Source organism: Aricia agestis, chromosome 18 (genome assembly GCF_905147365.1).
Source record: "Aricia agestis chromosome 18, ilAriAges1.1, whole genome shotgun sequence".
NCBI classification, from domain to species: domain Eukaryota; kingdom Metazoa; phylum Arthropoda; class Insecta; order Lepidoptera; family Lycaenidae; genus Aricia; species Aricia agestis.
The window spans coordinates 10,513,844-10,527,058 of record NC_056423.1 but is presented as its reverse complement, the minus strand read 5'-3'; the positions used below and the strand labels follow the sequence as shown (position 1 = coordinate 10,527,058).

Genomic DNA, 13,215 nt, shown 5'->3' with positions numbered 1-13,215 from the left:
CCAAGATTTTCAGGAAAGAAATCTACTTGCGAGTCCAAAAAATGAATTTTGAGCGACATATTGCATCCTAAAGCTTTATAAGCAGAAAGAAGCTCTCGAATGATTTGTCGGTAGTTTTCAGCTTTTGTATTCCCGAGAAAGTTATGACACACTCTTACAAAAGCCACCCAAGCTCTTTTTTCTGCTCTGTTTAACTTGGAATTAAATGCTTCATCTGTCATAAGCTCGCGTATCTGTGGACCTACAAAAATTCCTTCTTTCAATTTCGCGTCACTGATTCGAGGAAATTTTGTTTTGAGATATGAGATAGCCTGCACTTTCAATACTTTCTTTCTTTCTTTTACAACTCGCTAAAACTTATTTTGTGTGTATATATACTGTTCTTATTTTTGACATACAAAAAAATTTAAAAAAAGAACTAAATTTATGAAATTAAAAAAAATTCATATTGAAAAATCTAGACGTGATAGAAAAAATCGGCCAACGGGAATAGCATTAAAATTTTCACATTTATAGTATAATTTTTTAAAGGAGGATTTCATTGCAGACCAGTGTAATAGCTTTCACATTTTCCGGCAAATCTCTTGAGTATTTAATAGTCCATAGATATTATAAAACCCCGTAACAGGTAGCGAGCCCAGTAAGGCTGTGAGCCTAACGCGCGAATAATGGGCTTCCTATCCTGCACACGAGTGCAACAGAGAGATAAGGATATCGCTGTCCCTCTCGTACGTTTTTACAACTATAGCCGAGCGGGGCGCGAGCATGAGTCATCGCACATCTAATAATATTCCGAGTCCTGTTTATTTTGTGTCACAATATATCTTAAAAAAGCTAATGAAATATGTAGGGGAGAGGGGGGCCAGATTTAACAGGGGTAAGTATTAACAAGTCTATAACTACTAAATTAAATGACGATACGGTAAGATGTTCAATGTTATAAGTTCGGGTGACATCGGCGAACAATTTGCGACAAGTGAGTTGCCCACCGGCCGCCGCGTTTTGAAGTTATCATACGTCGGTGCAAAAATACAGGCAAGCGGACATTTTTACGTCTCGAATTTTTTGATTCATGCTTTAATTATTTGGTTTTACGATTGTAGATTTTTATTTAATGACTGGTTATACAGAGTGTCAAAAGACCGCTTCCGATAACTTCGTGGGGTTATTATAGGGCATGAGATATATCCATTGGTGCAAGAAATTTTCATGTAATCGCCAGTTTTTAAAATAGTCAAAATATTCAACACGCAATGTATAATGCGTGCAGAAAATGCGCGATATTATCGCCCGCCGCCGATGAATCATGAAACCCCGGGCCGGCTCCCGCGCCAAATACCGCGCGCGCGGCCCTGCGATCAGCTGTTTTGTCTTAACTCATGACTAATGAGTATTTCAGTAGGTTAGCCATTTTTAATATAGTTTTTATAAGTTTTTGTGCTTGTGGGACACTTGATTTCAATAATGTGATCCTCACAAATCCCATCTGGTGGTGCTGCTAACATTGGGTACTCTTTCGACAGCATGAGCCCACACTTTGAAATTTTCTTGCCTAGTTTGTTACTGACAGTTTTTCTCACTTCGTCTTCTAATAACCTACCATGCTTCATGGCCGGGGTATCTGGGATCCTACCTCCCATTATTAGTGCTATTAGGGTCCCATCACTTGTTTTACAGCGGCTGAATTCGAATGCTCGAGAAGCTGTGATTCTGCCGTAACGCAGTTCATGCCAGAGGCTGTTTTGGTGCTGGTCTCTGGTCTGTTTTTCTACTTCAGCAATAATTTCATTAGACACAACTAACTTGTCCAAGAATGTCTTACTTGATGTTTCCTTGTACTTCAGCAAAAGCTGATACATAGACAGACATTGTACACCGTTGTAATTATAATCAGGCTGATAGATTAAAAGCTCACAGCCATCAATTGTTCGTTTTTTCCATATATCCAAAAATTTTTCTAAAACTGCTGTTTGGTGGTAAGGTAATTGCACCCTTTAACATCTCTTTTGTTGTCATGAATTTCAAACTAGTTCCAACCTTGGACAGTTTCGATTTTTTCCAATAACATTCCATGGCAGTAAAGGATGGCTCTTCACTACTTCGGTGGATCCGCACAAGGAATGCTATAGAGTGCTTGCAGCCTCCTTGAGAAGCTACACAGTCCTTACATTCTATGGAAATAACAGCTTCTTCCTCTTCATCCACTATTAATGTGACACCATACTATTTGGCATGAACTTTGTGTTCAGGACAAATTTTACACTTCACTACACACAGTTTCCCTTCACGTTTTAGCTGCACGTAGCTCACAGCGTCATCGCCGTATGACGGTCTTGAGGATCTAAAACAATAATAAAAACTAGGTTATTGATATGACATAACCTTAAAATAAAAACAAACAGTAAAATTGTTAACCTAGTGTTAGAGTATAGTAAAAGTCTTGAATTATACATTGAGCGATATTTATTCGAGCAGAGTTTCACCTTACATGTCTGAAAGTTAATTACGGAATGAAACAATCAATGCAATATGGCTGGCTTTTATACCATTTTACACAAAAGAAACGAACTTCCGTTGACAATTCAAATATAGCAAAATCATAAAGAAATACATTAAAATTAAGAATGGCTAAAAATAAGTTAAGTACATAATTCTAAATATTAATTAATGTGGTTCTCATATTTTAGGAAGTTATAACGGAAGTAAATAATCCTCCCGCCCATTTATAACTAACTAATTGTCAAAATCAAGTACCTTACTTATTAATATTTAAAATATAATAATCACTTATTAAAATTATATATAGTGACTAACATAATATACCGATTTAAATAAATAAATATAATATCATGTAGCTTGTCCATTGACATCCGCTAACACTAGCTAATTTGATGGTAAATTTTACATATTTTGTAAGTATAATACAGTAATACCCCGCTTTTCGTGAGGGATACATTCGCGTTATAGTGAAACCGCGCAAAACGGGGTCGCGTAAAGCGGGGTACTATTACTGTACATACGAGTATATGATATAATATAATAGATTTATTAAACAATACTTACATAGAGGTTTTCACATTGCGAAATTCAGCCGAGCAAAACTCATTATTCGTTGAAAAAAATTCTGCTAGCATCAACAAATCAATTTTTGGCAAGTTTGAACTATTTGCCTTGATGAATCCTTGTTCCATGACTATTGCACATCTTATTGTTATTGTTTTATCAAGTTTTACCAGGAATATTATGATGAACAAATTTTATTACAGAGAGAGCGCGAAACACAGAATACAAATTACTCTCCGGCGCGAAATAACTTAGCGACTGTACGACAAAATGAATGACAGATGCATAGACTACATTGTTTACGAAAGACTGACGTCACGCACTTCTGATTGGTGTTCGATCTAACATGGTGGATTGACATGTTTTTCATTTTTATTTTTACTAAAATTAATATAATATCGCTAGTAATTTAAAAACTAATTTGGGTGGTTATAAAAAAAATAAACTTGAACCTACCTAGCTTCCGCCCTCAGATTCGATCTGGGTGGTTAAAAAAAAATGAACTTGAACCTACCTAGCTTCTGCCATCAGATTCGATCTGGGTGGTTATTAAAAAAAATAAACTTGAACCTACCTAGCTTCCGCCCTCAGATTCGATCTGGGTGGTTATAAAAAAAATAAACTTAAACCTACCTAGCCTCCGCCCTCAGATTCAATCTGGGTGGTTATAAAAAAAATAAACTTGAACCTACCTAGCTTCCGCCCTCAGATTCGATCTGGGTGGTTATAAAAAAAATAAACTTAAACCTACCTAGCCTCCGCCCTCAGATTCGATCTGGGTGGTTATAAAAAAATAAACTATGTACACGACACAACTTTTCATGTGGAATAAGTCCATTCTCAATAGCAAATTGGACGCATTGCTCCCGACTTGATAGTTCACGCACGAGTTTGCTAATATTACACATGGCACCAATTTCACTTGCGTATAAACGTCTCTGCACGTAATCCCCGTATAACTCTATAACGGCAACGTCCTCATCAGGCGAAGGCGACTCAAGTGACGCTGAACTCGTCGACGGGTGGGGGTTGTCGTCCATCGTATTGTGCGCCGCAGGTAGAAAGGCAACAAAAAAAGATCCGCTCGGCAATTCAGGTCCAGGTAAACACGCAGGGGTCAACAGTAGGCTATTCAAGGGTCCGATATAACATGCAGGGGTCAACGTTGTGCAAATCCAAGGTCCAAAAAACAAGCCGAGTCGTCGTAAAAGTCGAATATAATGAAAGAAAAAAGTCGCATCGAACATTCCACAAACGCAAGCGATAGGGGAATGGAGTAGATTACCCCTCGGTTAAATGACTTCTTTCCTTCATTTGACGTTGACAAGTTGACATATCAAGATGTTAGAGCGTGATGACACTATGAATTTTACTTATGTTTCGACATTTGTTGTCTCTTTCTTCTCCTAACAGCCTAATTGTTGTTGTTTTTCGATATCTAACCTCCAAACTTTTAAATCTAAATTTTTCAAAAACTACGCATTTCCGCGCAAAAAGCAGCTAGGAGAGGTTTGTAGAGATTATTAGCAATTGATAAAACCCACAATTACGCAAAAATTCGTGCCGCAGGATTCTAAAGCCAACCCGTTTGCAACGATAACATTTTATGTTTTTCTTCGTTGGTCCTGACTCTGACATTGACAATCCGCCGCCATGATTATTTGAGCTGTCATTTTTGGCACTGCTGCCAACCTTTTGTCGATTGTGCTGCCCTCTGCTCAAAAAAGCATTTCCTTGCTCGGAATCGTCATTGGCTGCAAGGTCAATCAACTTTGTCTTCACTACGTCACCTGTAATGGCGATTCCCGAATGTTCTATCGCCATGATCATTGGGAAGTATTTTTCCGGCAATCCCGCTAGCATTAAGCACCCAATCCACTCGTCATTAACAGAAAAACCAGTTCCGGACAGTTTCTGAGCGGTTTCCATGATTTGCGTCACATAATTCGTCATTGAGTCGCAGTTGTCTAGACGAATTGACATTAAATTTCGTAATAAAGTAATCCTTCGCGAGAATCCGGAGTCGTCGAACATAGTTTGTAATTTCTGCCACAAATTCTTTGTAGTTGAAAAGTCCTTGATGTGGACGTATAATGACGGGTCGATCGTCAAAATTAACTTGGCTTTTGCTTTTGCATCTTCTGCAGCTGCGTCTTCGGCACATTCCTGCTTTATGTAGTTAGCTGTACCTTCCAAGGCTAACAGGTTCTCTGCTGCAAACGCCCATTCGTGATAATTATCGCGCCCTTTTAACTTTGGCACGTTAGTCAGGAACGCGGTCGAAGCCATCTTGCAAAATTTTCCACTGTTTTATACGAAACACAATTTTTATGCAAAACTTGATGCTTTTTTCTATGCTAGGTAAACTACTCATTGAATTAACTGAATTAATCCCTAATGAGCGTATACTGAGTCCATAACCTAATAAAACAACGTATTTCTGTGAAAGTTGAACTCACTTCTTTATTAAAAACGTGACCTGCATTGTACAGAGACCGGAAGTGTAACAAAAGACAGAAAAATATAGATTATACTAGTTTGCTTATTTGATGTTACCATAAACAATTTACATATTTTTAACAAAAACCAGTGTTTAAATAGGAACCAGTCAAACATATAAAATTATTATAAATCGTTATTTCAGTTATTCTTAGTTAGTGTCATCATCCTATTATGGCTGGACTCATTCTGTCCGGAATCATGTTATATCATTGTGCTAAAAAAATATTTACGTAGTCTATAAAAAATTCTAAAAGTTAAAAACAATTAAACTTAAAATAAAAATTATAAACAATTAAACACCATAAAAAATGGGATTTATATTTTGGATGGGATTATTAAAGGATAACATTATATGGAAAATATTTTATTATTTTAATTAATTATCGTCTTTGGGAAAGTCTTCTTGCCAGTTGATTCCGTATTGTGTGCCCCTTGAGTAATACATTATTGGTTAATTCATTTTCAAACACCAGCTCATCTTGTTCAAATGGTTCTGCAAGTCTGGCGTAAACACGCATTAATTTAAACTTTCTTAATTAACTCCACATACTCATACATAATATCTATAATTTATTTTACTAAAATACCTTGTGTTCCTACAGTGATGTTATTTTTTTTGCAATATACAACATTCCGGATACTGAGGATAACATCCTCAGTATCCGGAATGTTGTATATTTTGAGTGCAATGTTGTGTAACACACAACATGCTAAAATAATTTGTGCACATTTTTCTAGTTGATAGTTTAAAGTCCTATCCCTGTGTAGATAGCGCTATTCTTCAAACGCCGAAAAGTATTCTCGATGACAGTTCTTGTGGATATGTGAGCTACATTGTAGACTTTCTTCATTGAATTTGGAGGCGGGTCTAAATAAAGTGTCATCAACCATGGCCGTTGAGGGTGACCGGAATCACCTGTGAAAATGTCTTTATTAGGGTTTGTCCAAAGCTTAATTACCGTTTAATTATTATCATTCCTGTTTAGTTCTAACAACTCAATTTATTGGTCACCAAGCAGCCATACATACCATTTCATTCTGCCTGTGCAATAAAATAATATTGCTACTCTAATATAAATGCATCACATTGTGTTGCACCTCCAAACGTTGTGTTTATAGAGAGAGAGATCTCTTTAACACCCTAGAAACTCCACCCAGCTCGAGTGACCCGTCTCCACCAAGCCAATATCACAACATCTAAACCCAAAGGGTGGAGCAGCATAATATCTTAGGAAATCCAAAAATGTCGGATCTACTGGCCGCCACACTGGAACCACAAAAACATCAAGTCTTGGACGTGAAATTGAGCAGTAAACCAACACTCATGATAAAATCCATACCCAATAAGGTTCTATTACTTTGAGAATCAGGAAATATAATAAAAGATAAATCTATTACTTTGTGTTTAATTACAACCACTTTAAATCCTTTAAAGTGGTTGTAAGAATCCGTCGATCTTGCACGAGGCCATCAGCCAATCGTATTTGACGATTTTCTTCTTTACAGAGATGTCCACGTTGTAATAAAATAATATAAAGAGAGTAACCGGCAATACTACCTTTATCACCTGTATCCAAAATAGCGGTACCTGAGATCCCAAATATATTATCTATTTCTAAAATAGGTCGAATACGTGAAATGAAGAAACGTCATTAATAACCTCAGTAGATATTCTCTCCGTGTCTTGAATTTCGGGTGCCCTATTTGGAGTATCAATAAAAGTTAACTCACCTTTCGCAGTATGCATTTGTATATAGGGATGGGATATACTTGCAAAAAACCAGGGCTTCCAAGTACGAGTACGTAAAAATACCAGGGTCGTAAACCAGGTATTAAAATTGTTGCAAGTATTTGCTACGGAACGGGGAACACATTGTGTGTGAGTCCGACTCGCATTTGACTAGTTTTTTTTAATTTCTTTTTATAAATGAAATTAAATCTTTCCTTCCTACATTATAAACTAACTGTCTGCTATTGAATTATTTTAAATTATATTGTGTTTATAATTGAGGTTACAGGCCCACGATATGCCTTTTTGGAATTTCCGCAATATTTTCATTTTCAAAGTATAGCTAGTTTCTCGGGTCTAAAAACATGGCGACAGTATAATTACGTTCTACCTGTTCCAAATTCGAAAATCGCGATTCGCGACGTTATTTTCAAGAGGAGACCTTTTCGGCACATTTCGACTTCATTATTATATAGACAGCAATATTATTTTCTTCCATATATTTTGCACTTACGATCTCGTTGAGAGCGTCGGTGAGACCAATCGTTAGCGGAATTACTGAACTTCCACTTATACATATATTTTTGGCCGCTCATTTCCCTCGTTAGTTCTTCAAATGGTTGTAATAATACAATCAAACACTGGCAAATATCCCATTCATCAGTGGTCAGCATAATTAAATTGTCTAGATTACTGAGTGCACATTTAATTTCGTCCTTAAGTTCAACAAACCTTTGCACCATGTAGAATGTGGAGTTCCACCTTGTAGCAACATCTTGGATTGGCCGTTTTACGCTTGTATATTTTAAGACTAAAATCAGCCCAATCCGTTCAGCCGTTTTCGAGTTTTAGCGCGACTAACACATTTGAAAATCCATTTTTATATATAAGATTTTTTGGCAATCACGTCTAAGGAATGATGAAATAGTGTTTTATGATGCGACAGTTTTCAGTGGAGTATTGGATGTCGCCAACTGTATATTTTGTGAAGGATGCGACGCGACGCAGGTACCACTAATTGATGCTCCACTTCTTGCTCTCTTCTCAATAAATTAACGGAAATATGTTTTCTCTGTATATGTTTGGTAAGGTTTGATACTCCAGATTTGTGCGATATAATTACTTTACTTCGGCGAGTACACGCAGTAGAGCGATAGCCGGTGCAGGAAATGTCTCGTATAATCCGTGAGTTGCGCCAGCCGCTTGACCGAAATGGCCATGTTGATTCGGAGTCGTTGGTTGAATAGTATGCTTGACCCCGGCCATGTCAGTGTAGTCTCCCAGACCACTTAGGTATGCAGCGGATCCTGCGGCTACCGTTGCGGTGCCATACCCTGCGACAAATTCAATGAGCCTCTCTTGCTCATGAGTTGCTGTGCCGTGCTTTCTGGCTGATAGTGCTATCTTGTACCACAGTGTCAGTTAGCATATGCCTTGTCACAATTGGTAATAGCACGGTACTGCTCTTCGACTAAATCGATGTAGCCAGCTGCGTCAACGTTAAAGTTCTTGGACGCCTCTTCGCAAACTAGGCCATATTCTCCATCAATGTTGGCGTCCTCCCAAAGCAGATCATTCGTCAATGTCGTCGTCAATTTTGATATATGCTTGGGTGTTGGGACAGTCTCACTAAGTCGCGCTGGTGTTCACGGCGGCTCGCTTTTCGAGAATTGAGGCCTGGGTCTAGATTTTGCCTTGAAAAAGGCATTTTTATCTTGGGTTGCTTCGTCAATAGTCGTTAAGGTTGCCATCCTGGCGATGTCTCCTTTACTTAAAAAGGCTCATTTACTTAAAGATGTTGTATGTACGGTCTACTGTTTTAAGTTAGTAACAGACTCTACATAAATAACTTTTATATTATGTAATTTTTTTCACTAAATACATAGGTATTCAATTTTATCACCCTTCTTGAGCTTCAAGCAAGACCACCGACAGGCGCAGATCCTAAAAAAAAGGTAGTCTTCAACATATTATGTACGAAGATATTTCCAATTATATAACATTAGTGAAAAAATAATGCTATGCAAATTTACTTGTTTCGAACAGTTCAAATTTACTTACTATTCAAGATCTATGCATTTGGCTCCCTTTGGAACCCGCCCCAGAACAATTTTTGGCATAATTGATTTCATGTAGAAATCTACAAGCTTTGGTACCATCATTTTAATGAATTCTTCGTTTCTTGGTACTTCAAGAACAGTAATTATTGGCATTGATGGGCTTATGAAACATATAAAATAACATTTTTTTCATTTTTGTAACTCTCAGCTGCCCTTGAACCTAAAAAACAAAATTTTTGTAGTAGGTAACACAAATTCAGCAACAAATATATTTTTATTTTAAAAATATGTTTTACTTGGTAGTAATAACTGTGTTTTTCATACATTACAAGGACTCCAGATTTTTCAATGACAGAAAAATTTTCCTTTCCTTTACAGCAGTAAGAAGGTGTTGATTATTTCTAGACAACGAAGGAAAGCATTTTATTTCCAGAATATATATATTGCACATACAACACCTAAAAAAAAAGAAATTATGATTCACAAACTGACTGTGAAAAGTGTCAGTAGACAATACTCAATGATTTGTTACTTACCATCAGGGCTAGCTCCGAGAAAACCATATTCCTCATCAATGAAGAGTCCAGCTTGGCGAACCGATTTCTGAGAATTTTCAGTAAAATAAGTCCTTGCAACTGATTCATTCTGCTGTCGCTAAAGCATGTCATTAGTCAAGATATTATTTTTATATAAGTAACTCTAACTTGACATGGTTATGGCATGGTGTGGATTTTCTTCGTTTACATATCTAAAAAACAGTAAAAAAATTATTGATAATAAACCAACTGCCTGGAATTTTGTTCCGAGAGGAAGGCATTTGTGCCATGAATATTATGATATGAAATTTAAGCTTGTGTACCAGGATTAATAAAAACTTACTAGTTTATTTATCTATAGCCGAGTATAGACTCGACGCAACATGGCGGTAGCGGTCATTGACTCCCTGTCAAAAATTTGTCACTTTCTATAGACAGTGAAGTGTCAGATGTTGTCAATCGCGGCTTTGTATAGAAAATAACAAGTTTTTTTACCCAAAATCACTCTGACATTGGCAACTCACTGAGGCCGCCATAAAAAAAGAAGAAGAAGAAGAAGACAAGTTTTTGACTGGGAGTCAATGACCGCTCCCGCCATGTTTCGCCGAGTACAGTATAGTACTTATAGCAAAATGTACCACAGTCCTTTCGTCCCAGCTGTAAAACTTTCTCTCATTAACCTTCTTCAGCCACGTCCTTTCGAAAGGATTAAATTATGGGATGATGGTTTTATATTTAGCTTTACAATATATGGAATGCGACTCGAGTCTCAATTGCCACTTGATATAGTATATCAAGTGGCAATTGAGACTCGAGTCGCAAGCATTACTTACTTTAAATACGCTGACAGACCATAGGCCGCTTCTATATATAAATATACCACATTTTTACATACTGTACTTAGTGTAAATTAGTTTAAGCTATTATTGTAATTTTTCGCCTTTTTTTAAAGGTGCGAGTTTCTTACGCCGGTTCTTCTCGCCGGATTAGTTCCCGAATCCCTAACCGGTGATAAACCTCATGTAGACGTTCCAAAAGTGTTAAGTTTGTTAACCTATTTAGAAATAAATATTTTGATTTTGATTGTTTTTAACTTATGCTGTTTTTTGTTTCAGGTTCATTTCTTCGGCAAAAAAGGTTCTTCGGATCTGAAATTTGAGGGTTTTTGTCGATTTATGGAGAACCTGCAGACTGAAGTCCTAGAACTGGAGTTTAACGAGTTCTCCAAAGGTATATAATAAGACAGGCAAAAATTGTGTTTTTCGTATTTTATTTATATTTTAAAAGTATTTACCATATTATATGAAATACATACAATAGGGATGACGACAAGGTCAAAGATTAGCTGATTTTTTAAATAAAATAAAGACATAGCGATAAAATATAAGTATTTCCAAAATTTCAGCTTCATAACTTATGTATTTTTTTTTTGTTATGAGCTTTCAAAGTTGGATAGTCAAGTCGAATTTTTTTTATAAAATGCCTTAATTTTTGTGTACCATTCGATAAGATATGCAATTTATAAAAAAATCTTATCAAACTACTTTCATAAACGCAATATTTAACATAGCTATCGAACAGACTACCTAAGCGTGACGTCACAGTTAGGTAACATTTTGTATGGATATCTTGGAGAGTTTTTAAGCTATCAAAGTAATTTTTTCATCGATATTCCTATTTTGGAATGGTCCTTCACTTACCAACAAGAAAAAAAAATTTCGTCATGCCTATTGCCAAAATATAATTTAGACTTCAGTAATAGGTACTTAATTTAACAGGGTGTAACAAAACTAAATGATAATACTTTAGGGTGTGTACATGTTCCTTGTAGAAAAACCATTGTGAAAGTGGCAGTGTCGAAAGACCAAATTTTTTTTCACATTTGTATGGGCAAAGTGAAAAAAGTGACAAGTTTCCACATACAAAAGTGGAAAAAATTGGGTCTTTCAGTGCTGCCCCTTTCTCAGTGAACTCTCTACAAGGAACACATACACACTCTAAAGTATCATCACTTAGTTTTATTACACCTTTTATAATATGTTTCATCATTATGATATTTTTTTTATCTGCATACGCTTCACTATTATCGTTTGTCCTATATTAGGACAGGAGACAATATCTGAGGTGGACTTCGCAAAGATCCTTCTCCGCTATACATACTTGGATACTGATGAGTACGATATGTACCTCGACCGCCTACTAGACCGTCTAGATGAGAGAGGCATCAGCTTCTCCGAGTTCAAGACCTTCTGCCAGTTCCTCAACAACCTTGAGGATTTTACCATTGCCATGAGAATGTACACGCTGGCTGACCATCCAATATCTAAAGGTAAAATATTGAAGTTCATTATTGCTTTACTATTGCAGGCAAGCACTATCTATAAGTGCAGTGTGCAAGCTGTGGAAACCTTTTTTGTGTGAAACACCTCCAGAGATCACTACTGATCTAGTGCCTTCGCAGAGAAGTCACAAACACAAATAAGCAGCAGAAGAAACTTTCCACTTCGTTGCTTAACTTGTGAATATTTTTCTAAAATTTTTGCATATCCGATGAATTAGTTGAAGGGATCAAACATTGACTACCGTTATTATTCATTAGATTACTTATTAATCACATTCATTCGCCAAAATACTCGAAATACAGTAGGTGCGTTCGTTCGTTTTACAGCTAAGGCGGCAACTTAAAAATAACGGCAAAATCACATTTTGTGTCTCGCGCTAGCACATAACATCAAATTGTTAAGGTAAAGCCCAAGTAATTTTTATTGTTTATTAGGGTAAAAAACAATATCACAATAAAATACATTTACACACAGTCTTACTCTATACATACAATTGATTGTGATATCCACATCATTTACCACATAATATCCATATCATTTACCACATTACCAAGTAATACTTAACTTAACTATTTAACTTACTAGCTCTATAGCGCGTCTCACTCAAAAACGAATGCAGATCCCAGTCTCCAACAATTAACATATATTTTTATTTATTATGTTTTGGAATAATAATGTTCATTTAAAATAACATAATAATATTTTGCTGTGATTTTATTCATCAAATTTAATAGCTGCGGCACAGGGCACTTGAAAATGTAACATTCCATTCTGGTGCGTTACAGCCTACAGGACGACATTGTCATGTAGGTACTTACTGGAAAATTTTCTAGTGCGAAACAAGACTTATTTGTGCGGTATACATTTTTTTAAACTCTTATTTCTCATTTAATTTTTATTTTTCGACATTTTTTTGACTTTTATCTATAAAACCTTGAACTATAAACATTTTTTCTGGTTCTAAAATTGGCCAAGTAATTTTT

The 13,215-nt window shown here is 36.3% G+C and overlaps 1 protein-coding gene and 1 pseudogene across 4 annotated transcripts in view; one reads left to right on the top strand and one right to left on the bottom strand.

The window, feature by feature from the left end:
• LOC121736006 (calcium uptake protein 3, mitochondrial) overlaps window positions 1–13,215 on the top strand; it is a 157,396-nt gene that overhangs the window by 128,017 nt on the left and 16,164 nt on the right. For all 4 annotated transcript variants that reach the window (XM_042127024.1, XM_042127028.1, XM_042127026.1 and 1 more), the window contains 2 exons: window positions 11,006–11,120; window positions 11,995–12,219. In XM_042127024.1, coding sequence (XP_041982958.1) covers window positions 11,006–11,120; window positions 11,995–12,219 — 340 coding nt within the window. The remainder of the gene's footprint in view (window positions 1–11,005; window positions 11,121–11,994; window positions 12,220–13,215) is intronic.
• Window positions 1,404–3,191, bottom strand: LOC121736007 (annotated as a pseudogene).